General features: G+C 36.4%; 1 protein-coding gene across 7 annotated transcripts in view; it reads left to right on the top strand.

Moving 5' to 3' along the window:
- Positions 1–27,654, top strand: part of LOC113654818 — a 28,325-nt gene extending 671 nt beyond the window's left edge. For 2 of the 7 annotated variants that reach the window (XR_003443554.2, XM_047818983.1), the window contains exons 2-13: positions 99–437; positions 1,226–1,360; positions 1,453–1,655; positions 2,516–2,786; positions 2,975–3,921; positions 4,136–4,173; positions 4,720–4,750; positions 4,877–4,899; positions 4,987–5,008; positions 5,094–5,477; positions 5,633–5,779; positions 6,657–7,085. Coding sequence is in view for 2 of the 7 variants with exons in the window: in XM_047818983.1 (XP_047674939.1) it covers positions 4,146–4,173; positions 4,720–4,750; positions 4,877–4,899; positions 4,987–5,008; positions 5,094–5,477; positions 5,633–5,779; positions 6,657–6,849 (828 nt within the window). In the remaining 5 variants the exon portion in view is untranslated. Of the gene's footprint in view, positions 1–98; positions 438–1,225; positions 1,361–1,452; positions 1,656–2,515; positions 2,787–2,974; positions 3,922–4,135; positions 4,174–4,719; positions 4,751–4,876; positions 4,900–4,986; positions 5,009–5,093; positions 5,478–5,632; positions 7,086–27,376 lie in introns of those variants that run through there. The other 5 variants (XR_003443555.2, XR_003443552.2, XR_007143973.1 and 2 more) reach the window with 4 other exon arrangements.

The raw sequence follows: 27,654 nt of genomic DNA, 5'->3' as shown, positions 1-27,654 counted from the left end.
GTAGACTAAACTAGTGATTGTGGTTCTATAATAAGGCTCATCTTTACATTTTCTGTATTAACTGTTCTGTATCTCTCTGGTTTTTATGTTTTTTCTAGACTCAAGTTGCTGATTAAAGACAAATCTGCTATCAAAGCATGTTCCCCGTCTGGCTCAGATCGATATTCTAACACTTGCGTCCTGGACACTGTCCTAACTACCTTTCATATAGCTTATATCTGCTGTCCAAATGTAGCAGATCTTTTAAATAGAAATGACTTTTTCAGAGAAGTTATTTCTTTGTTAAACAATAAAAAGTATGATGAGGCTCGGAAGGTCTGTGTAACTGAGCTAAATCATGGAAAAGTCGACCTTTTTGGTAATGTCGAAGAATATTTCCCACTGTTCGCTAAACTGGTGTGGCCAGAACGTTCTCCAAACGATTGTAAACTAATCAGGTAAGTGTATAAGCAAATTTAAAGCAAAATGATTGTCTTTGTAAATAAAACATAAAACAACTTACATTCTAACGGAGATTATTTATTCGGTAACCCTACAATAACAGAACATGAATAATCATGCATTAATCATGAATTAATACTGACTTCATTATGAACTAATGAGGAGTTTAGACATGTATAATCATGAACTAATGGAGAGTTAACCATAACTGTGAATTGATGTGGGAAATAATGATGGCCTTAAGCACGTTAGTACACGTTTATTAGGTAACATATTAATTAACATGTAGCGGAAAAATCAAATTTGCTCTATAAGAAAAGATATGAATGAAAAGTGCACGTATTAGTACGACATTGCGATTTAAAAGTAAATACATTACGCAAACTGGGTTAAATTGTTGAATTTTTGTTAAATTGTTGGTGTATATTATTATTATGTCTCTCTAGATTTAATAAGCAGGGTCAGGTTAATTTATTAAAAAGTAAACCAAAGCCATCCAGTGCAATTCCTTTCTGTCTAGATGTAGTTTATCTCAGTATCAATTATTACAGTAGATTAACTAACAAACGTGGACTAACATGTACTTAAGGTATTCATTATTCAGCATTAAATTTATGAGATTTGCTCCACGATTAAGGATTAATTCAGGTATTAGTGCAGTGTTATTCAGGGACTATTGTGTGTTACATTGTATTTTATCTTGTTTAAGGAGCAAGATTTGTTTACTTTAGCATGTGTGTTATATCTCTTTTTTCTGCATGTAATGTGATGTTTGTCTTTACAGGGAGCTTAAGAAATTTGGCAGAGTATTTGTTTTGGGTGACCCGTCTGATCCACCTCTAATTCTGGTTCCTGTTAAAGTTCCCAATGTTCCGTGTGATAAACTGCCACCAAATGTTAATGATGAAGAGAAAAAAAGGTCATTGTACAAATATTACGAAGTTTGAAAGTCAAGTTTATTCTCTTTATCCCTAACATGTCCCCTGACCAGTGTATTTATCTTTCTTCTAGGAATTTTGCCTGTATTTTTTTGCTGATGGGGAAAGATAAGCACATGACCATGTGCTTCCAGTCCTCTGAAAATGAATGGCATTTATATGACAATGATCCAAACATGCCATCGTTTCAGCCCTTTGATCCTGACCATTTTATAAACTACATGATTTGTTTGGCGGTATATGTCAACATAACCCAGTTAGAAGAATATAAAGTTGGTAAGTGTTGTGTTTTAATCTCAGTTTGGGTTTGGGATGTGTTTTAATTCTCTGAACCACCAAGCGTAGTAAAAATTACCTTTATACCCTCTCGTGCAAGCTGAGACCTGCCAACAAAGTCATGAAGTTATGTATGACACAATATTTGCTATAGTCAACATGTGGAGCTTAACAGCTACATATAATCTGTTCTCCAAAAATATTTTGCCTTGAGCGCATTTTTCATACATTTCAAATTGAGATTATTAAATTTTGTGAACCAAACATTTCCTTGAAGGTGCACCTGCAGAAAAGTTTGTGTCTATTTCATACCCCACTGTACTATTTAGACTAAGGATTAACCACAAAGGCTGATCAGCTGTCATTTTGCAAAGAAGCAAGTGCATTGTCTGAAAAAGAGAAAGGCCTATCGGACACTGGACCACTGGGTGGTGGACATTATCACCATGACCTCGTGTTGTGCTGAACATAAAGATATCCTACCTTGAAATTCCACTAGAGATGGTACAAGGGAGTTTTACAAGGCTAGTGTTGCCTCATTCAGATGTCTAAATGTGGTGGTCATCTCTTTTAACATCTTTCTAATGAGTCTAATGGTATCCAGGTGTTTCATCTCACACCTGGTGGTCAGGATGGTTGAAGTAGAACTCTAGATCTATACACAAATGTGTAACCCCAGATCCCCACCAGGTTTCCGGACAACTACACTAAAGATGGCTGCTTCAAATAATTTATTCCACAGTCCTTCTGATTCTCACTGTCCTTGTGGTTATCTACAGTAATATATGTCTACAGAGTAATCACATTTACCTGTGAATCTTCTTTTGTTCTTGATGTCCAATGATTCTTTTCCTCTGTAGGCATTGCCGAGACTGGAGAAGGAGTAGGTTTATCAAACGAGTATGGTGGGGATCCACCTCAACACTTCTACCCACAACAGTCGGTGGCAGACATAGAAATGGAAGATCTAAGCTGCCTTGTGTCTATTTCTGAGACTGGGGACAGCCTGGGAGTAAGGCCTTTCAAGCAAAGCTGTCCAGATGTTTGGCCAAATTTCAGCATCCAGGAACAGCAGGTGGAAGACATAGAAATGCTGTCCTGCAGCAGCTCCGATTCGGATTAAGCATTTTGGTAACAATTTTTTAATGTCACTACATGATGCAGAAATACTAGTTAATGCTATTATTACCTCTAGTCTGTTACCATTATTTGATCACAAGCACACCTAAGACTCTCTTTCTTTCTTTCTTTCTTTCTTTCTTTCTTTCTTTCTTTCTTTCTTTCTTTCTCCTTCTGTTGATCTACACATCTTACACGAGCTCTGAGTTCTTGAACGTGTCTTCTTTTTGGATCTGCCTGGTCCATTTGGATGCTTCTGGATGGAGATTCGGGAGATGGCTCCACGTGGACAGCCTGGAGACCCATGGAGACCCTTTGGCTTAACTGCTATTTTTATCATCAGTTTTTTTATTACATCCTTGGGACTGCTATTGATATTAAAATTTATACCCTATGGCTTTACTGTTTTTGTATTAAGCTATAATTAATTCAGAAATTACGTTGCTTTCTGTTACTTAAAAATTTCACTTGTCAAATCATCAGTTCAGTTATCACTTATGAATAAAGGAATATACATTTAATAATGTCTAACTGCATAAATGATAATTAATTGAATCTGGCAGGGCTAAAGTAAAACAGCAGACTTAGCTGAACAGAACTACAACTAAAAAATGTTGCTTACAACCCAGATTGTAATATTTTCCACGATGCTTATAACTTTCTTATTTTATGCTTGCTCCAAATTCTAAATGTTCCTAAAGTCTCATTTGTGAATCATTGTATCGCTTCCAGTAATGTTGTCTCATAATGTAAACAACTATTAAATTTATGGAATAAAATAATGAAATCTTTCAAATCGGCTGAAGTTTAAAATTTAGTCTACATCTTTAAAAGACTACAGCTTTATCATACAGATTGTACCAAACACCACAACGTTGAGGTTAAAGAAAGATTTTGCTCTTGGCTAATAGAATTTAGACATACTTATGACAGTCGTAATTATAAAACTGTAATTACTAGGCTAGTCTCAGCATGTTAGCATTTTTGAAAAAGCGGAGTTTGACGCAATTTCCTGTTTCAGAATGACGTGTACCAAGCTTACTTAAGGTGGTGCGCGCGCAAGTTCCACCATTTCGTGTTGGCATTTAGACTGGCATTCATCTTACGAGCTGAGAGAAGAAAACTTGCGCTTAAAATTAATTTCAAGGTAAGGTAAAACTTCACATAATCTCTAAATATTAACACGCTTTAATTTAATTTGGTTTTAACAATGTTTTTATGCAATACACATAAATGAGAGTACTTTCAGTGTTCACACTTTCTCTTTGATTGTTTTGTACCGTAAGCTACATTTTTGAGGATTTTTCTTGTAAAATTGATTCTTTACTAAAATATTTTTTGTCAAATCAATTTGGCCTCAGAACAAAGGAAATGGAAGGAAGAACAATGAAAAGGAAAGGTAAACTAAACCTTATGATATGTTCAAACCTGTAACCCGCTTTTTAATCTGGTTTCTTCCGGTTTTATCCAGTATGTAAAAATTTTTATGGCATAGAAAAGATATATAATATTGGTTAATATAGTATCAGGAAATGCTTTGATGAGATGTTGAGAAATATCTTTTGAGTCTTTAGTCAAATTCAGATTCATAGTGTTTAGATTAGTAATTGTGGAAATCAAAGTTTTTTTGCTGTCTAAATCAGTAAACTCAATTTATGTGTTACTGCCACCTACTGGATGCTCACTATACCATTGTAGTCTACAGAATTAAACATTTTTATTTTTTCCTCTCTAAAGTTGTTATAAATGTGAGTTTATATATGTGGTGTAGCAAATGTGGTCTTAATATAGTAAAAGTTCATGGTAATAGTATTAAATTTAACAACTGAAACCTGCAGAATCCCTGCTCAGGTAGCATTTAGCATTTGCTATAAATGTTTTTATAAACTCAGTTGCACTGTTCAGTTCCATTCATTTACACAAATTCCTTTTTCAATTTTTTAAGCCTCATTCACGGAAGGTCCACCAAATAAAAGGTAGACATCAAATTTAAACCTTATTGTTTCACTGCTCGAATTTGAAGACCAGTTTTTAATTTGATTGTTCAGTTATGAAGCACACGTCATCACATCATGCTTCTCAATATTTCTTCTACTTAACAGGAGGCGCCTACAGTACTCCGATGGTAAGACTTCCATTTATGTACATTTAACAATATTAATGTTGGTGATTTTCATTTTCAATAAATATTTACTATTTCTTTAATCTGTAGGTACAGAACGGAAGCCTACATGGTAAGTGTTTAAAGATTATGATCATTACATATAAAAAAAGTTTTAAACATATTTTTATTATTATTCTCTCTCGCATCTGTTCCAGGCCACGAACAATCAACCATTTATTAATCCTCGGATTTCAGGGTTCCTACATGAAAGAGGCTGTGGGCTTAAACCAGTATATCAACACTTGTGTCCCAGACACAATACTGGCTTCATTACATATTCTTGCCATCAAATATCTACATATAATGGCTCTTCTAAGATCAGAGAACTTTTTTAGAGTCCTTTTGAAAACTTTAAATTCAGAAAAGTATAATTATGCAAGAGCTCTTTGGATTAGAGGCCTTTGTGGAGACAATTCTAATAACCTCGACTGTTTCAGTAATATAAAAGACCATTTCCCAATCATTGATAAACTGGTGTGTGCTAAAGTTGATTATCACCAGGAAACCCCTGAGTACCATCCCATATATGAAAAATTGAGGTGAGTGCATAAATAATTGTATTACATTAATAAACCATAGCCATATTATTTTACTGGATGTGGTTGCAGAAAATAAAACGCACTTAAATGATGTCACAGATAGTTTAAAATTGATCTAAAGTATTATGCCTGTTATATTATCTTTGTCTTGACAGTAAATTTCGGTCATTTGGCGATCTGAGGGTTTTTGGTAACATATCAGACCCGTCTTTTCTTCTGGTGCATCGAGATGTCTACAATCCACGTTACGATCCCTGCATGACCCATCCACCGCCACTAACTGTTATAGATGACAACAAAAGGTAAACCAAAAAATCATATGCTGTGGACCTGGGGGCATTTCAGAAAGTGTTGCCATAAAAAAGGTCATAGAAAGACTGTTTATAGCTGCTATAAGTGATAACATTCATTTCCATGAATGCTCCACAATAGAAAAAAAGATTATGTGCTGTATGTTGTATGTATTGTGTCGTTTTATTTATTTATTTATTGGAATTGTATTCATTCTAAAACTATATTCAACAATAGTGTTTATTTTTTCACTACTTGTCTTATGATATACTGTCACTATCTGTAATGTTGCACTCTAAGCATTGGAATATGCTATTTCATTACTTGTATGTGACAATAATAATGATTATCTATCTATCTATCTATCTATCTATCTATCTATCTATCTATCTATCTATCTATCTATCTATCTATCTATCTGTCTGTCTGTCTGTCTGTCTATCTATCTATCTATCTATCTATCTATCTATCTATCTATCTATCTATCTATCTATCTATCTATTACTTATTAATTACTAAATAATTAGAAGCAGCAACAGATACAACTAACATTCAAACTTTAATAGTATACAGTTCATTAGTTGTATTTTATTTGTGGAACTGTTGCAAATGAGCTGTAAAAAAAAACAAAAAACCTATTGTGATTGTGTGTATGTGTGTTTGAAAGAATATTGTTGAATGTAATAAATGTCCTAAAGAATGTAGCTAGCTCCCCCTCCCCTGTGGTGGATAGTGAATACATCAGAGAACATGATTCTGTAGGTCTCATTCCACCACCAATACAAAACATCAACTACAGGACCAGCAATGTCATAATACACACACCAGAATAGCTCTTGACTCATAATTCTGCTCCCATTAACTTTTCTTTCCTTTGGCATTTGCCAGAATGCACCCAGACCCAGACACAAGATCCTCAACTGCCTCCTATGCACCGCCTTCAGTATTTAAACCCTGTCATCATGCACCAGCCACTTTAATCAATAGTCACCACATTTACATCTACAGCAGTGGTCCCAGAAAGTACTTGGACACTTTACACCAGGTGTTTTACACTGTCAGGGCACCACATCATCAGTGATGGCAATTGAGTCTAGTGTCATCTACACAAAGAAGGCCAGTCTAGTTCCCTGATCAGCAAAACACTAAATCTACCTTTCTCCACATTTGGATATTTTGTAACAAGAAGTTTAACACAACAAATTCAATAAGTGCAAATTATTTTATGCACTGTATGTTTCACATTTGGTTCTTAAAGGGTCTGTTGTCTTGTAGTTTTAACAGCTTTGTTATCCTCATTATAATGATTTTATATTTTTCAGGTGTATTTATTGTCTTGTGCTACTGTATCATGTACAAGTGTGTTAATTCATTTGCAGGCATTAGCAAATGCTATTTAGCTATGTTGTATACTTGTGTGTGGTATGAATGACAATAAAGTTCAGAAATATATATATATATATATAAAAAAACAGAAAAAAACCCACAAAAAAAAAACAGAAAAAAAAGAACAAAAAACAAACAAAAAAAAATTGTGTTTTCATTTTTTCTTTGTCTTCTCATTGATTATTTATATTGATTAATTATCAATCATTTTGTAATTATGTATAGCGATAGTTTAATAATAGTTATTATTATTATTATTATTATTAAATATTTTTTTATAGTGATAATTTAATAATAGCCATTATTATTATTATTATTATTATTATTATTATTATTATTATTATTATTATTATTATTATTATTATTGATATCATCTGATTAATTATTATTAAGAAATAATCATAACAAGCAAGTGAAGGATGTATATAGACTTGAGGTGTAATGTTGTGTCACTGTCTGTGTCTGTTTACTGCATTGTATCTGTATTTAGATTTGTCATTTATATAATACTAGATGTGATTGCCAAAAGGTGTGTGATAACAAGTCCAGTAACTGTGAATGTGAATGTTCATGTTTTGGTGAAGTGTAGTCCTGAGTTTTCCACTTTTCCAATTTAACAAGATATACAGTAATGGTTGTTCTTCAATGTAAGGTGATGCTGGTTTTAGAGTTTTAGAGAGAATTTCTTTGGTGGCATACACTGCTACACACATGGACAAAATGTGTCACTAACCCTAACCCTAACCCATGGTCACTGAAATACTTGAATGAAACTGAAAAAAGTAATAATAAATAAAAATTGACTGAAAATTGACTAATAAAAACCAGACATTGCTTTTGAATTGTGGTTTAAAGGAAACATTAAAAAAAAAAAAAAAAAACTAATGAACCTGGCCTTGACAAAAATTATGGTACCATTAACTTAATATTTTGTTGCACATCCTTTTGAGGCAATCACTTTTCAAATAGGTATTTTGGCATACTAATCATACTGTAAGCAAATTGCTCCAGCAGTCTTAAGTTTAAATGGTGTCTTCTCCAGACTGCATGTTTCATCACTTTTCACAGATGATCAATATGATTTACATCAGGGCTCACAGAAGGTAACTTGTAAAATTAATTTTGAGCAAATTACTTGTATAATACAATGTTTTGTTCTTAGCCAGTCTTGAGTATTTTTAGCTGTATGATCTGTGATTAATACCAAGCTTTCTTACACATTTCATTCCAGAATGTCTTGACAGTCTTGAGATGTCATTGTACCCTGCACAAATTCAAGACACAGATTCTTTTCTTCGTACTGTTCTTCATTTTTTCATACGTGAACATAGAGCTAATGTGACTTGCCAAAAAGCTCAGGTTTTGTCTCATCTGTTCAAAGGACATTCTCCCAGAAACTTTGTGGCTTGTCAATATGCATTTTGGCAAAGCCCAGAATCGCTTTTTTTTTGTTTTGTTTTCAACAATGGAGTCCTTTCTGGTCATCTTCCATTACGTCCACTTTGGCTAAAACAGCACTGTATCTCGCGATCTGACACTGGTGTACCTTGACCTTGGAGTTCACCTCCAATCTCTTTGGAAGTTGTTGTTGTGTAATGAATTCCCAGACACATCAGAAGTAGAATCCATGTGCAGATTTATTGCTCAGCAAACAAATCCAATACAATAGATTCAGAAAACGAAACAGAAAGAACAGTTGGAACAATTCGGAATCAGAAAACCAAAAAAGATAAACAAAGCAGGGTCACATACAATTAAACAGAAACAGAATAGCAAGGCTTGGTAAGTCACAAGGAACAACACTTCATGTGGAGCATAGCATACCTGTCACTTTTATATCTATCTGGAACCTGGAAGTGACTTTGACCCGGAAGTCTTACGATTCAGGTGAGGGTTCTCTCTGGTGGACTGTTGGGGGCATTGTTGGTTGGGATGTTACATAACATCCCCCACACCCACAGGAATAGCTCTGGGTGTTCTACGGTTTGGATGACCTTGAGGACGTGGAGCTGGTTTGTTGGGAGTCAGTGAAACACTTCAATGAGAGCTGGGTCTAAGTTGTCCATGGAATTTACCCAGGATTGCTCCTTGAGGCCTTATCCCTCTCAGTCCACCACAAAGAAAAATCTTGTGGCCACAGGGGATATGGAGCATGGATATATCCTGTCACCAGGGCTTCCTCTATGTATTGCTCCATGGCTCTAATCTCAAGAGCAGATGGGTGTATATTCAGCTTTTAGGTGGCATAACGTTGGGCAGCAGTTCAATGGTGCAGTCACGCGAAGATTGCGTGTGTGGTGGTCAAGGTGTTGCTGGCGTAGTAAATTGTAAAGATGAATGGCCATGGTAATGTACTGGGACAGGGGTTGTTGGTACCATGGCAGGCTAGTTCAGTCTGTAGGGCGTGGTGGAGTCCTTCCCAAAATACGCCCAGCAGAGATACATCATTTCATCCACTTTGCACGTATCTCACAGAAGTAAGTACACACCACACATTTTTGTAAATATTTTATTATTTCTTTTTATGTGAAAACACTGAAGAAATGACACTTTGCTACAATGTAATGTAGTGAGTGTACAGCTTGTATAACAGTGTAAATTTGCTGTCCCCTCAAAATATCTCAACCCGCAACCATTCATAATCCGCTGGCCACAAAAGTGAGTAACCCCTAAGTGAAAATATCCAAATTGGGCCAGAAGTGTCAATATTTTGTGTAGCCACCATTATTTTCCAGCACTGTCTTAACCCACTTGAGCATGGAGTTCACCAGAGCATCACAGGTTGCCACTGGAGTCCTCTTCTGCTCCTCCATGATGACATCACAGAGCTGGTAAATGTTAGAGACTTTGTGCTCCTCCACCTTCCATTTGAAGATGCTCTACATATGCTCAACAGGGTTTAGGTCTGGAGTCCATCACCTTTGCCCTTAGCTTCTTTAGCAAGGCAGTGGGCGTCTTGGAGGTGTGTTTGGGGTCGTTATCATGTTGGAATACTGCTCTGTGGCCCAGTCTCCGAAAGGAGGGGATCATATTCTGCTTTAGTATGTCACAGTACATGTTGGGACCCATTGTTCCCTCAATGAACTGTAGCTCTGTCAGGACCACTTTGTCACAAGGGAATTATTAGATGATATGCATACAGTTAGTGTTTTGGCGGTTCTGTTCTGGGAAAAAATCCATGTGCCTGTCCATGCGCATGCATGGACAGAGTGGGGAGAGCAGCGACTAGAAAACAGAATAGACCACCAAAACAAAACCATGTGCCAAGTGGAAATAACCCCCAGTTTAGATCGCGGCAGCAGCGAAGCGCTAGAATGGCTCTATGAATGGGAATTTAAATGGTCGGGTAATATGGATGTCGTAACCGGATTGGCGCCCGTCGTGGACAGCTGATTAACAGCTGATGCATGCTTGACGACGTTGCCTGCCAGAACTAACGCGATGCTTGATCTCTCATGCACTCACCCATGACTGTATGATGCTTGACTGTAGGCAAGACACACTTATCTTTGTACTCAGCACCTGGTTGCCGCCACAAATGCTTGACACCATCTGAACCAAATAATCTCATAAGACCACAGCACATTGTTCCAGGAATCCAAGTCCTTGGTCTGCTTGTCTTCAGCAAACTTTTTGCAGGTTTTCTTGTGCATCATCTTTAGAAGAGGCTTTCCTCTGGGATTACAGCTATGCACACCAATTTAATGCAGTGTGTGGCATATGGTCTGAACACTGACATTCAACCCTCCAACCTCTGCAGCAATGCTGGTAGCATTCATCTGTCTATTTCCGAAACACAACCTCTGGATATAATGCTGACCACGTGCGCTCAAGTTCTTTGGTTGACCATAGCGAGGCCTGCTCTGAGTGGGACCTGTCCTGTTAAACCACTGTATGGTCTTGGCCACCGTGCTGCAGCTCAGTTTCAGGGTCTTGGCAATCTTCTTATAGCCTAAACTATAATAAATGTAAAGCAACAATTCTTTTTTTCAGATCCTCAGAGAGTTCTTTGCCATGAGGTGCCATGTTGCACTTCCAGTGACCATTATGAAAGATTGAGAGCAATAACACCAAATTTAACACACCTGCTCCGCCTTTCACACATAAGACCTTGTAACACTAACGAGTCACATGTCACCGGGGAGAGAAAATGGCTAATTGCGCCCAATTTGGATATTTTCACTTAGGGGTGTACTCACTTTTGTGGCCAGCGGTTTAGACATTAATGGCTGTGTTTTTTGAGTTGTGTTAAGATATAAAGATATACTAAAATATTTACAAAAATGTGATGGGGTGTACTCATTTCTGTGAGACACTGTACATTCTAGCCATCATATTTTTTAGTAAGTGCCATGCACACTGATTCACCGCGTGTCGGAGGGAGAAGGGGGCAGCTTGAGCTTGTGCAAGACACACTTATCTTTGTACTCCTCACCTGGTTGCCGCCACAAATGCTTGACACCATCTGAACCAAATAATCCAAGTCGGCCATTTTGGATAAGTAGTCCTCGTAGGGAATTCATACGATTGACACCAAACGTGGTGAACATGATGCCGAGACATTGCACTTGCTAAATTGCGAAGGGATTTTTGATATCTTAAACGGTGCTGCCATGGCGAGGCGACTAAGTTATGGCGAATTCAGAGAAACAGGAAGTGTCTTCTATCAAAGCCAAAAAATGTCTTATTGTGATGACACACGGTGTGTATGTTCGGCCAAGGATTCTGATCGCATCGATGGGCTTATTGTGAGTGCTGGGTATAACGCCACCAACAGGCCCCAGGAAGTATGTCAGTTACAAAGGTGGATTTTTTGACAGCTGCATGCGGTAAACTTTTAAATACTCCTCCTAGGACATTCATGCGATTGACACCAAAAGTGATGAACATGATGCCGAAAAGTTGTAGATGATAAATTCAGAAGGGATTTTTGATATCTCGAACGGTGCTGCCATGGCGAGGCGATTAAATTATGGCGCATTCAGAGAAACAGGAAGTGTCTTCTATCTAAGCCAAAAAATTTCTTATTGTGATGACACGCGGTGCTTATGTTCGGCCAAGGATTCTGATCGCATCGATGTGCTTATTGTGAGATCCGGGTATAGCGCCACCAACAGGCCCCAGGAAGTGTGTCAGTCACAAAGGTGTTTTTTTTTCACAGTTGCATGCAATGAACTTTTAAATACTCCTCCTAGGACATTCATGCGATTGACACCAAACGTGGTGAACTTGATGCCGAGACGTTGCACTTGCTAAATCCCGAAGGGATTTTTGATATCTCAAACGGTGCTGCCATGGTGAGGCGACTAAGTTATGGCGAATTCAAAGAAACAGAAAGTGTCATATCTAAGGCAAAAAATGTCTTATTGTGATGACACGCGGTGTGTATGTTCGGCCAAGGATTCCGATCGCATCGATGTAGTTATTGTGAGACCCGTGTATAGTGCCACCAACAGGCGCCAGGAAGTGTGTCAGTCACAACAGTTTCATGTGGTGAACTTTTAAATACTCCTCCTAGAGGATTCATGCGATTGAATCTAATGCAAAATTGCAAACGGATTTTTGATATCTCAAACATCGTTGCCATGGCATCGTGTCAAAGTTTACATTTATTTCAGGCATATTTAAGGCTTTTGGCATGCTTAGATTAACTTGAAATTTGACACATACATCACATTTTCCGCTGTTAAGTGTGGACAAAAAGGTCAGACAAAGGTGTCTCTTAAGTGGCTCAGTAGTGTCTAAAATGTGGGGTTTCATTTACCTACAGTCCCCAAATGGGTCAGTAACAACATAAAATAGTCCACTGATATTTACCCACTTGATGCACTTGCCCACCGTGCATTGTTTTCTGGGAGGCACCGTATAACGATAAAAAAACATGCGAGGGCCCGCCATCGCTGCTTGCAGCTATATTTGTAAAATTATTATTACTTTTGTCAGTTCCCAGTTGATTACTGAGGGATTTTCTTTTTTTATTGAAATTATACAAACAGGTTTACCCGCATGTGTATACAACAGTGCTAGTGCATAAACTGGTTTATTTGATTAAGGATCTTTTACAGATTAATGTATCTAGGATTTAGTTATTTACAGCCTTGAGGGTTCTCCTTATTGGTTAGTGCCTCTTGTTCTCTGCTTGTTTGCCCATTTTAAACCATTTACACAATGTGGTTTTTCACATTTTTTTCTATGTACAAAAAAAGGCCTATTTCTCTCAAATATTGTTCACAAATCTGTCTAAATCTGTGTTAGCGAGCACTTCTCCTTGGCCAAGATAATCCATCCACTTTATAGGTGTGGCATATCAAGATGCTGATTAGCATGATTATTGCACAGTTGTGTAACAATAAAAGGCCATTCTAAAATGTGCAGTTTTTTTTCACACAGCACAAAGCCACAGATGATGCAATTTTTGTAGGAGCATGCAATTGGCATGCTGACTGCAGGAATGACCACCATATCTGTTGCCCGTGAATTGTATGTTCATTTCTCCACCATAAGCCGTCTCCAAAGGTGTTTAAGAAAATTTGGCAGTACATCCAACCGGCCTCACAACCACAGACCGTGTTGCAAGGATCTTTACACAATTCCTGGAAGCTGAGAACATTACAGTTCTTGCATGGCCAGCATAATCACCGGACATGTCACCCATTAAGCTTGTTCGGGATGCTCTAGATCGGAGTATACGTGAGCGTGTTCCAGTTCCTGCCAATATACAGCAACTTTGCACAGCCAATGAAGAGGAGTGGACCAACATTCCACAGGCCACAATCAACAACCTGATCAACTCTATGCGAAATAGATGTGTTGCACTGCGTGAGGCAAATGATGGTCACACCAAAGACCAACCCCCCCACCTCCCCACCCCCACCCCGTCTAATCAGCATCATGATATTCCACACCTGTCAGGTGTATGGATTATCTCTGCAAAGGAGAAGTGCTCAATAACACAGATTTAGACAGAATTGTGAACAATATTTAAGAGAAATAGGGATTTTATGTACATAGAAAAAGTCTTAGATCTCTGAATTCAGTTGATGAAAAATAGGGGCAAAAACAAAAGTGTTCAATTCAATTCAAGTTTTTTTGTATAGTGCTTTTTACAATAGACATTGTCTCAAAGCTGCTTTACAGAACATAAACATAGAGCAGAAGGTAAACATAAGGAATAAAAAGTGTTACGTTTATAATTTTGTTCAGTGTATACAGTATAACAATACTTCTGTGAGGACCTGGAATACTTCTGTGAGGGCCTGTGGCTATGGGAATGTGTGCCCAAGTGATGAGTTTGTTGAGCCTAAATGGAGAATTTTCTGTCTTGGTGTTCATGCTATCTTCTGGTCAATGTCCTAAGTGACTGCTCCCATGAAAAAGAAGAGGGAACAATTGCGCTCTTCACTTCCTTTTCTTGGGCTAGCCACATAGAGTGTAGACAGTGAATCAGGTTTTCTCTAAGAGGGGGTGAAGTTGAAGTAGGCAAAGAACAGGGCCCAGCAGGCTTTGGAGCATTAAGGTACCATGGGATGAAATTAAAGCACACTATCAAAAACATACTTTCTGAAATGCCTCCAGGTATAAAGTTACACTGTTTAATCTGTGTCTCACAAACAATGGCTTCTGGTTTATAGGAAATTTGAGCTTGAGGTTTTGCTGCTCGGGGACAAAGTACAGCGACACATGTCCATGTTGTTTAAATTATCAGACAACAAATGGATACTCTACGATAATGACCCAGGATTCCCTTTCCAGCATTATCGCATCGAAGATCTCTACAGAAACATTTCTACAGAATGTTGCATCTGCTCGGCCATATACGTCAACACGACCCTAGCAGAAGACTATAAGCATGGTGTGTTTTTATTTAGCAGACCCTAACCTTAAATTGCTTTTGAATTTCATATTTAATTATAAGTATAACTTATCATTTAAGTCAAAAAGGTTGCTCTTCATTTATATTTTATTTTGTAGGTATTCCTGAGACCGGGCTATGTGTAGGATCAGAACGCTTTTGCTTATCAAGACACCAGCTGGTTCTATGTGACCCCATAAATCAAAACTCGCTGCAAGACCTGGAAACACGTCTGAAAAATCTATCCATCAGCAGTTCTTAAATACTATGTAAATTGTATAAATACGCAAAATAAATATGCAACAAAATACGCTGAATTTAATTGCATTCTGTTATAATTTGTCATAGACAGTTCACTTTCTTATTTCCATAGGACAATACAGTATTTAAGCATTAATATTAATTATATTTTTATTATAATTAATGTTTATATTAATTATAATATTAATATATATTAATATATTACTATTTTATGTTTATATTAATGTTTTATATTAATGTTTTTTTATATTTTTGTATATTAATGTTTATATTTTTCTGTTATTTAGGCAGGAAAGACCCCAGAACCTTTCCTTTATAATCTGTCGATGATTTGTAGTGGTTTAGGGACCTCAATACTTTCTTATCTTGCACTTTACAGTCAGAGCCTCTTACCACTCAAACAATACACTTGATTATATTTGCAAATCTAACATACTCATGCAACCAGTGTAAACATCACTGAGCTGTAATCTGTGGTTATATTTACACTTGCAAGTGTGAACATCCTTACAATGGGTTCATTAGTTCATTCATTCATGTTGTGGTCAATGATCCTGTATTGATGCAGTTTAAAGTCTATTCCATAACACTAGGAGTATTGACATGAGACAGGTTGTCAGTCCATTTCATGGCACCATGAATACACATTCACACTTAGGATAGCCAATCTACAATCCTGCATGTTTGTGGATAGCAGGAGGAAACTGAAGAACCTACAAAACACACTATCAAACTTGGTCAACTGGGCAAAGGTGAAACTTGATCCCCTTGATAACTGAGCATGTTTATATCAGCAACCTGTTTGATCACACTGATGTTATTTTTCTAATAAAATGTTTCTACTAAAAGGTAATTAAACATAATAATGTTACCGAAATTCAGTCAAATTTAGCGAAATTAATTTACTTTAATGAGGATGAAGCACAATGAGCATCTGACATTCAGTTTAAGTAGGATTTTAAACTTTGAAAGTACAATTTTGGAAAATTTGAGTACAAATAACATTATTTTTAAATAAATAAATACATAATAATAATAAATGAATTTGCCAAAATTTTTCTGAGGAAATCTATGACAAATTTAACAGACAAAAACTAAATCAAATCTAGCAGTTAAAACGAACACACTAAATCAGCCAGCACGTCATTTCAGGTCACCCCTCAAGATAATCATTTCATCTAAATTTGAATTGTGATTTGAATGTCATTTTGTTGTATCGTGTTATTGCCTGAAGCCAAATTTTTTAAAACTTATTCAGGGAATATTTCCAGATAATTCTGCTATTCCTCATGTCTGATCAGAGAAATAGCAAATACAGTCATATCATTTGCACTTCTCAATTTTGAGCTACAAAGTGAGAAAAAACACAGACAACTACATTGTCAATCGTGATTTTATGATGTATTGACTTTCTTAACTCGCAATTGAATGGTCAGTATTATAGATTTAATTACTATTTAATTTAATTAATTGTGTAAGCTCTACTATAAACGTGACTGTTGAAACTACTGAAATATGATATGCTGCGTCTACAGTAACCTTTCTTCTTCTTTCGGGCTTTTCCCTTCAGGGGTGACCACAGCGAATCATCTCTCTCCACATATCCCTATCTTCTGCATCCTCAACACTTGCACCGACTAGCTTCATATCCTCATTAATTACATCCATATACCTCCTCTTTGGCCTTCCTCTTTGCCTCCTGCCTGGCAGCTCCATGTCCAACATTCTCCTTCCAATATACTCACTCTCCCTCCTCTGAACATGTCCAAACCATCTTAATCTGGCCTCTCTAACTTTGTCTCCCAAACGTCCAACATGAGCTGTCCCTCTGTGTAGCAGCCCCTTGGATTTATTAATCAAGAAGAAGCAGAAAGTTCCAAACAGGTGTTGGTTTATTTCTTCCTCTCAACGATCACAATGCACCATAAGCACCATGAAGACCGTGAAAACTACAGCAGAAAACAGCAAAAATACAAAATGCTTCTATGTAGTGTCACAAAAAATTAGCACATAAATCATGTTCACATATTAATCATGTTAACACCAAATACAAATCATTTTAACATTATAACTAATGATCAATATAGAATGAACAATGTTTTGACAGATAAAATTTCACATGCTTCTTTTAAATGAAACACAATATATTACATTTTATCATGAGGACACGTGCAATTAACTCAAACTAATGAAGTTCATGACATTCTCTGTTCCCTAAACAAAATCTCTTCTGATAATAATACACACTCAAAATTTTTGAGTTTCATACCTCATTCTGCTCTCCAAGGGCGCTAATTAAAGAGTTTCGGCCATCAGCTAACATTCTCTCTAGCTCGACACACATCCTCACAGTTCAAGACTCTTAGATATAACAGGTACGAACAATACAAAAATAATAAAGTAAATCACAATGTAAACTCTTTCCTTACAGGATTCAAATGGATGAACATGATAAACAACTAATGTGTTTAAGTTTTTTACTATTTCTCCGACGATGCGTGAGCGTGGTGAAGCGAGTGTAACAGGAAGTTTAGCACTACAAAAACATTAAAGAAAGCGGCGTTTTTCAAAATAAAAGCAGAACAGACCACTAGGTAGCACTGTAGAACTACAATGTCTTACTAACACATAAATATAATACTGTGTAGGAGAATATTAATGCAATTTATCAGACATTTACACTGATGTATTCGTTCCTAATCCTGTCTAATCTTGTCACTCTCAAAGAGAACCTCAACATCTTCAGTTCGGCTACCTCTAGCTCTGACTCCTGTCTCTTCTTCAGTGACACTGTCTCTAAACCATACAGCATGGCCAGTCTCACCACTGTCCTGTACACCTTCCCCTTGATTCTCGCTGATATTTTCCTATCACACAGAACTCCTGACACCTTTCTCCACCCACTCCAACCCGCCTGCACTCACTTCTTTACTTCTTTCCCACTCTCTCCATTACTCTGGACTGTTGACCCCAAGTACTTAAACTCCTGTACCTTCTTCACACTGTAACCTTACTGTTCCGCTTCTCTCCCTTTCATTCACACACATGTACTCAGTCTTACTATGACTGACTTTCATTCCTCTTCTCTCCAGCACAAACCTCCACCTCTCCAGGTTTTCCTCCACCTGCTCCCTGCTCTCACTACAGATCACAATGTCATCTGCAAACATCATCATCCAAGGAGACTCCTCTGACAACTGGTCCATCACTATAGCAAACAGAAAGGGGCTCAGAGCCGATCCCTGATGCAGTCCCACCTCCACCTTGAACTCCTCTGTCTGAGCTCTTCTCTTGGCACCCTGTCATACGCTTTCTCCAAGTCCACAAACACACAGTGCAATTCCCTCTGACCATCTCTCTCTCTCTCTCTCTCTCTCTCTCTCTCTCTCTCTCTCTCTATATATATATATATATATATATATATATATATATATATATATATATATATATACGTATATATATATATATATATATATATACGTATATATATATATATATATATATACGTATATATATATATATATATATATACGTATATATATATATATATATATATATATACTATATATATATATATATATATATATATATATATATATATATATACACGTATATATATAAATTTTTTGCTGAAATTGGCTAGTTTTGCTCCTGTTCTGCTCATTCTGTGCTGTTTTTCTTATATTACTAAATGATCTGCTAAGGCATCTGCTAATAAATGAAATGTAAAAAAAAAAGTCCATATAGATTATTTTAAATAAATTACAACATAATTATAGTCAATTTGGGAACTATAAAACACAAACTGAACATAGTCTTTAGTGTTTAACAATATACAACAATATATGTAGTACCTGTGTAGATGTACCAAAAGGATTAATTAAAGAAATAATGACGGAGAACAATGTAGTGATGGCTTCCGTGACGGTGTATTAATCCAAAATGAAGCGCATCGGGGCGCAGGTACGTCAACTAATAATTAACCCAATAAATGCACTACATTAAACACTTGTTTAATGTAAAATACAACTTAGAAAACAACCACTATTTAATGAACACTATCTAATAAATATTATAAAAATAAGTGTAACATTTTTATAACGCATTTAAATGTAAACACTTTCAGTATATCACATATACAGCTTATCATTTAAGTCTGTTGTTCACCAGTAACAGAATGGCAAAATTGAAAATTAAAAATGCTATTAATTAATTAATCACAACATTTCTTCTATGTGTGAGAGAGAAGTAATTTTAGTGTTTTAGAGCCTAGTGACCCTGTATCTTCCCTTTATATTTCATACACACTTGTGTGTTGGCCTTGTGTGTGTGTGTGTGTGTGTGTGTGTGTGTGTGTGTGTGTGTGTGTGTGTGTGTGTGTGTGTGTGTGTGTGTGTCTGCATTTCACTTTAGACTGGACATGCTATGAAGTAAGTGTGCACTTAGTCTACACACACTCAGAGTTGGGGTGTGTGTCCAGGTTTCCTTACATTTCATGTTGTCTGTCTCCTTTCTGGATCCTATAAAAAAATGTTCTTATAGTTCCTCCAAGTCTCAGACCACTGATATAGTGTGAATATGTGTATGGTGTGGACCTTGAAGGCTATCAGTGAGGTTTTGAGAGCCAAAGCTTTGAGCAAAGTAAGGAAAATGCTGTATAAGCGGATGCATTAGTTGTCACTATTCGATTGGACTAAATTAAAACAAAATCTAAAGCTATGTTCTAATACATTCAAACTTAAAACTCCCAGCAGAAAATGATCTAACTGGAAAAGAATAAATGTGGAAGATTAAAACTACCAGCAGATAAAACTAACTAGAAATACAGGCAATTAACATTAAGCAAACATGATGCTTACACTCCCAAGACAAGGAAAAGAGAAAATACATCAAATATAACAAGTTAGCATAAATAATGTGTTTAACACAAATGAATACTCTCCAAACCAAAAAACAGAGAAAGCCCTTTTGATTGAAAATATATTACCTCAAACACCACATCAGCATCCCACCATTTATTGTTCTCGACTGTAACGCATACAAACTTATTCCATTATTATTATTATTATTATTATTATTATTATTATTATTATTATTATTATTATCCATCATTATTCCATCCATTCCATTAGATTTTCTGCCATGACTTCTACATAAAAATAGAAAAGCCATTATTTATTATTATTATTATTATTAAAAACATTATTAAGATGGCTGCTTTAATTCATTTATTCCACAGTCCTTCACAGTCCATTCTCACTGCCCTTGTAGTTATCTACAGTAAAATATGTCTTCAGTGTTATCACATATACAGTACCTGTGAATTGACTGGGGACAAACTGGTAAGGCCTTCCGAGCAAAGCTGTCCAGATGTTTGGTGATATTTCAGAATCCAGGAACAGCGGGTGGAAGACGTAGAAATGCTGTCCTGTTCTTGACTACACCAGTCCCAGATCTAATGATGAGACCCCATAATGTTATCCATAACTGTAACCAAAATGGAAAATAAAGATACGTACATAGCTGATGTCAAGCACAACGGTAATTAGCAATGTTTTAAACAGCAAAGCCTACTCCAAAGGTATAAAAATTCACTTTAACAGTAAATTCCAAAAACACAACTTGTACAAAGTTATAATAGGTCTGCTGGGTGCTAAACCTCACTCTTACCCCAAAATCCACAGGTGATTCATCAAGTGAAAATAACATTAAACCTGTTATGTGACCGCCGTGCCAGCCATGGCACACAACCACTAGGGGATGAGGCTGCATCACCTTCATTGTAGCTTTTAAGCATTAAATCCTCTAAATACATGTTTAAATATATTGTTTGAAAGCTTAGACTCTCAGGATTTTATTAAGCCCACACACAAAGCATAATATGATTTATAGCCATCATACTAATTCAATCCAAGTTGATAGTGAACTGAACTAGGCGGCGCTAGACCAGTTGTTCGCTTCCCTTTCTTCACTGGGGTAATATTTTCTGAAACAAATGCTTGTAAAAAATCCCCAAGAGTCCAAGGAACTTAGGGAATATGTAAGCCTTTTAATCCAAAACACTTTACTCGCCTCACAAATTTTACGTTTCTGACCGAAAACTGTAAACAGCAGTTCACCCCTGTCCATTGTTTCGGCTCTAACCTCTCCCATGAGGCTTATAAAACTACACTGTTGCGTCAGATTTGTAGTCCAGGGCCTAACAAATCAAAGAAGCCCTCACATGAGCCAATCGGTGCCTGTGGTGCAGAGATAGATGGCTGAGAAGCCAATAATGTCTCTCCATTCTAGATGGGACACCCTCCGTTTGACTGACAATTGCTCCCTCCAGTAGCGATTTCCTGATCTGGGACCTTTACAGCTTTTTAGCCAATAAGGAGACGATTCCAACGGTATGCAACATGACACATCTATGAGGCCTGAGCTGCGCAATGGTTTTATTGCGCAATTCTCAACTTTTTCACACTCTCACACCTCAGGGTGTCAGGGTACAGGCCTTTTTTTCACAGCAGACTTCTAGGCAGAGAGGTTCTCTTTGTTTTAGGCCTTTTAAACTGAGCATGCAGTCTTTTAATTTAAAGTTAAACAGTAAACAAGTAAACAAGAAAAACATGAACGGATGGACATGTCCGTAGATAAATATTCATATAAAATCCATTTTTGAGTCTTTTGACTTGAATTTTTTTTGGTGAAAGTCAAGACATGTGGCTATGACCCTCAGTTGTTTTGTACCTTCTATCATTAAAGACAACAATAAGATTAATCAGTTTATCAGTAAACAACTCAGACGGAAATCAAAACCCTCCATTCTAGCCTCTGTAACTTTGTGTCAGTAAGGCCTAGAATCACTCTGACACTTGTATCTGAAACTAGAGTACATTTCAATCTATCACTTATGAATAGTACTGCATGTATACATCTTTATTTTGCAGTTAATGGACAATGCAAGTGCAAAATATTTGAGAATTACTTTGTTGAGGCCCTTTTTGTGTGAGCCCTTGTGGAATAAAGATCTGAAATGTGTCTTTAAAATTGACTTTTTGCTAAAGTTTATAGCAGACAAACAATTAGAAGAACTGTATAACCTGATAAACTTATAGTTAAACCTGGTGTTTCTTATAATATGCTTGATCCCATAAAAAATTCTAAATGTTCCTAAAGACTAATTTGTGAATCATTGTATCACTTTCAGTAATGTTGTCTCATAATGTAAAGACTTTACAGAATTTACAGTGTACAGAATGCAGTGTTCAGTGGAAACTTTATACACAGTTATAGTTTTCAAATCAGCTGAAGTTTAAAATTTAGTCTGCATCTTTCAAATATGGCTTTATCATACAGATTGTTTCAAACACCACATCACTGAGGTTAAAGAAACATTTTTTTTTTTTGCCCTGCCTACATGTACTTTCAGGTCACATGATGTAATCTGCTCTGTGGATGCTTTCCTTTTGTGAACAGGAAGACGATCGACAGCATTTCTTTGACAGCGGAGAGCTTAAAACTGATTTACAATGCAAACATTTTATCAAAGGTAAAGATTAAGATATAGAATAAGAATAAGATATTGCTAAGAAACAGAATCCATACAAAGTTTTAGAGACACTTATGACAGTCCTAATTATTGAACCGTAATCACTATGTTAGACTCAACATGTTAGCATCATTGAGATTTCTAGCATGCGGAATTCAGGATCTTATCATAAATAATGTGTATTAAATATGAGAAGTTTCAGTTGATCAATGAGCTCTGATGACATTTTAGTTTCCTTTTTAGTTTTTTTGAAAAGACGGGCTGAAATAGGGGAAAACCGGATGCTAAATTACAACAAGCTAGAAAGTAAACATGTCACCTTTATGCTCTAGTTATTACAGAACAAAAACACTTCAATGACTCGGCATGTTGGAGGTTTTGGGGATAGTTGAAATTTGATCACGTCGGATTTTGGTCACAACAGGCATCGTTGTGTTACTAATCCATTTTATATTGTAACTTTTAGACAACACTGAAGTCTCATCAACATAGTTAGATGCTAGTTAGCACAATTGTAATTGTTTCTATTATTCATGATTTAACACTCTATATTCTGTATGTTAGAACACTAAGACTAAACTAGTGATTGTGGTTCTATAATAAGGCTCATCTTTACATTTTCTGTATTAACTGTTCTGAATCTCTCTGGTCTTCTTTGTATCTAGAATCAAGTTGCTGATTAAAGACAACTCTGCTATCAAAGAAGGCTCAGAACGATATTTTAGAACTTGCGTCCTGGACACTGTCCTAACTACCTTTCATATAGCTTATATCTGCTGTCCAAATGTAGCAGATCTTTTAAATAGAAATGACTTTTTCAGAGAAGTTATTTCTTTGTTAAACAATAAAAAGAATGATGAGGCTCGGACATTCTGTGTAACTGAGATAAATCATGGAAAAGTCGAGCTTTTTGGCAACGTCAAAGATTATTTCCCACTATTCGATAAACTGGTGTGGCCAGAAAGCTCTCCAAACGATTGTAAAATAATCAGGTAAGTGTATAAGCAAATTTAAAGCAAAATTATTGTCTTTGTAAATAAAACATAAAAAAACTTACTTTTAATGAAGATAATTTATTTGGTAACACTTTAAAATAACAGAATGTGAATAATCATGCATTAATCATAAATGAATACTGACTTCATTATGAACTAATGAGGAGTTAAGACATGTATAATCATTAACTAATGTTCACCATATAGCTAACCATAACTGTGAATAGATGCGGGAAATAACGACGGCCATAAGCACTTTAGTACACGTTTATTAGTTAACATATTAATTAACATGTAGCGGTAAAGACAAAATTGATCTATAAGAAAAGATATGAATAAAAAGTGCACGTATTAGTACGACATTAAGATTTAAAGATAAATGCATTACACAAAATGGGTTAAATTGTTGAATTTTTGTAAAATTGTTGGTGTATATTATTATTAGGTCTTTCTAGATTTACTAAGGAGGATCAGGTTAATTTATTAAACAGTAATCCAGTGCCATCCACTGAGGTGCAATTCATTTCTGTCTAGATTTAGTTTATCTCTCTGTATCAATTATTGCAGTAGATTAACTAACAAATGTTGACTAACGTGTACTTAAGGTACACGTTAGTCCATTATTCATGCATGAATTCAAGAGCTCAACAGTTAAGGATTAATTCAGGTATTAGTGCAGTGTTATTCAGGTACTATTGTGTGTTACATTGTATTTTAGCGTGTTTAAGGAGCAAGATTTGTTTACTTTAGCATGTGTGTTATATCTCTTTTTTCTGCATGTAATGTGATGTTTGTCTTTACAGGAAGCTTAACACATTTGGAAGTGTATTTGTTTTGGGTGACCCGTCTGATCCACCTCTAATTCTGGTTCCTGTTAAAGGTCCCGATGTTCCGATCAAAGAAATGCCACTAAATGTTAATTATATTAATGATAAAGAGAAGAAAAGGTAATTGTACAAATACACGACAAATCATTTTACATAGCAAAACATAAGAAATGTTACATTGAAGTTTGTAAGTCAAGTTTTTTTTTTATGTCCCCTGACCAGAGTATTTTTCTTGCTTCTAGGAATTTTGCCTCCATTTTTTTGCTGATGGGGAAAGATGAGCACATGACTATGTGCTTCCAGTCGTCTGAAAATGAATGGCATTTATACGACAACAATCCAAATGGGCCATCGTTTCAGCCCTTTAATCCTGACCTTTTTAAAAACTACATGACTTGTTTGGCGGTATATGTCAACGTAACCCAGTTAGAAGAATATAAAGTTGGTAAGTGTTTTGTATTAATCTCAGTTTGGGTTTGGGATGTGTTCTGAAAAACCAAGGGTAGTAAAAATTACCTTTATACTGTAGCGATTTTGGCTCGCGAAGCAAGGTAAATATTTATAAGTAATTGCAACGCGTTGTAGTGACTCTAAATATTTTAACCTAAGTTGAAATTAACGGTAATGGAATTAACGTTATACTTATTTGGTCTGTTCGTCCGGCGAACAGGCCGTGTAACCTTTATTAATTCTATGAATTCTATAATTCTATCTTCCCGGCCAAGAAAGATTCACTTCCCTTATACTTTATACCGTAATGTAAATTAAATTAACTTAATAGACCATGTAGTTCAGACCAGATGTTGCAGGTACCTTAAGTTTGTGAGTGATACTCAGAGACAATCACTTGTGGCACAAAAATATGGCATTTAATGAATGAGACAAACACAACATAAAACTAACTACACAAACAAACAAAAGAAATAGGGAAAACGAAGATGAAAATAAAATAACACAAAATAAATTAAAATTGGGGAAAGGGAGGAAGAGACTGGAAAGAAGAAATTAGAGAAAAGAAGGAAAGAAATGGCAAGCTTAAACTTCAAAATTAATCACACCCTAACTGGGAAATCGTCACCGGAAACTTAAATTCACCTTAAGACACAATACAAGGTTCATACTTAAAATATGCATCTAAATTGGTTGGTAAAGGAAACGGTTACTTGCATTGGCTTACTGCACAAGAGTCCGGATGCAACAGAGAAATCTCTGAAGAGTCAGTTAGGGTGGGGTCAGACATTCTTCCAAGTTCTCCTGAAGATCAGAGCAGTTGTCATTCTTGGAAGTGAAGCTTGCTGGAACTTCTTTGAAGGAAGGTGGAGTCGTCTCCAAGCTGTTCCGAAAATCTGACCACGGATTGGTGGCGTTTGTGACAATTTAAAGGTCGCGATCTCCACCCATCTTTGGGGAGATGGCCAATACTACGGCCTGAGATTTCGGAGGGAAAAACTCCATTTCTTTCAGGTGTCTGTGGGTGTGGTTTAGCTATAAAACTTTTAGATGACTTTAAAGTTTTATCCAATGTGTATTAAGATGGTATGGCACCTTTCGTGCTCAAATAAAATACACCATTGTTTGAAAAATGAGTAACTGATAATTTTGTGGTCATTTGGATACTAAACATGAAGGGTAATGACGGTATAAAGGCAGCGGTACATTACATACACAGATCAGTATTCAAAGTGTAACTGATGTTACTACAGTGTTGTGTTCTGACACATAAATAAAATACACCCTTGTCAGGAAAGCAAGGAGTAAATAATTTTAAGTCAGGCAAGCCTTAACAGAAGAAACACATTACAACAGGGTTATAAGAATACGAATCTTAGAGTATCTTATCTACTTGTTTTATTAGTAAAAGGAATGTCTCATTGTGTTGTGTGTGTGTGTGTGTTCTGGTTGAGGGCCCCTATGAGTTCAATCAGAGAAGCGGCATGGGGTTATCTGGTCTTTGTGTAGGCTCCAGTCATTCTGGAGCCAGTTGTGTGTGTGTAAAACTGGGTTGCTCATCGGTTGATTGAAGAGTAGATGCCGAAGTTTAGGGTGCCTTGGACATGAAATCTAAGTGACCTGTACCAGATGCTACAATACCCTCTCGTGCAAGCTGAGACCATGAAGTGATATATGACAGTATTTGCTGTAGACAACATGTGGATCTTAACAGCTACATATAATCTATTCTCCAGAATGCCTTGAGTGCATTTTTCATACATTTCGATTTGATGGATCATGAACATATCAAGACCATTCAGATTGGGATGAGGCACAGAAACATAACTTATAATAAACTTAAACTTATAAACTAGAGTTATAAACCCTTACTCAGGACATTATCACCATGACCTATAGTTGTGCTGAACATAAATACATCCTACATTGAAATGCCACTAGAGATGGTACAAGGGAGTTTTACAAGGCTAGTGTTGCCTCATTCAGATGTCTAAATGTGGTGGTCATCTCTTTAGAACATCTTTCTAATGAGTCCAATGGTATCCAGGTGTTTCATCTCACACCTGGTGGTCAGGATGGTTGAAATAGAACTCTAGATCTATACACAAATGTGTAACCCCAGATCCCCACCAGGTTTCCTAGCAACCACATAAAAGATAGCTGCTTTAAATAATATATTCCACAGCCCTTCTGATACTCACTTTCCTTGTGGTTATGTACAGGAATATATGTCTACAGAGTAATCACATATACCTGTGAATCTCCTATTGTTCTTGATGTTCAATGATTCTTTTCCTCTGTAGGCATTGCCGAGACTGGAGAAGGAGTAGGTTTATCAAACGAGCATGGTGGGGATCCATCTAAACACTTCTACCCACAACAGTCGGTGGCAGACATAGAAATGGAAGATCTAAGCTGCCCTGTATTTATTTCTGATGCTGGGGGCAGATTGGGAGTAAGGCCTTTCAAGCAAAGCTGTCCAGATTTTTGGCCAAATTTCAGTATCCAGGAACAGCAAGAGAAAGACATAGAAATGCTGTCTTTCAGCAGCTCTGATTTTGATTAAGCATTTTTGTAACAA

The sequence above is a fragment of the Tachysurus fulvidraco genome, chromosome 9 (assembly GCF_022655615.1).
Source record: "Tachysurus fulvidraco isolate hzauxx_2018 chromosome 9, HZAU_PFXX_2.0, whole genome shotgun sequence".
Classification (NCBI taxonomy): domain Eukaryota; kingdom Metazoa; phylum Chordata; class Actinopteri; order Siluriformes; family Bagridae; genus Tachysurus; species Tachysurus fulvidraco.
This window is presented reverse-complemented; position numbering and strand designations above follow the sequence as displayed.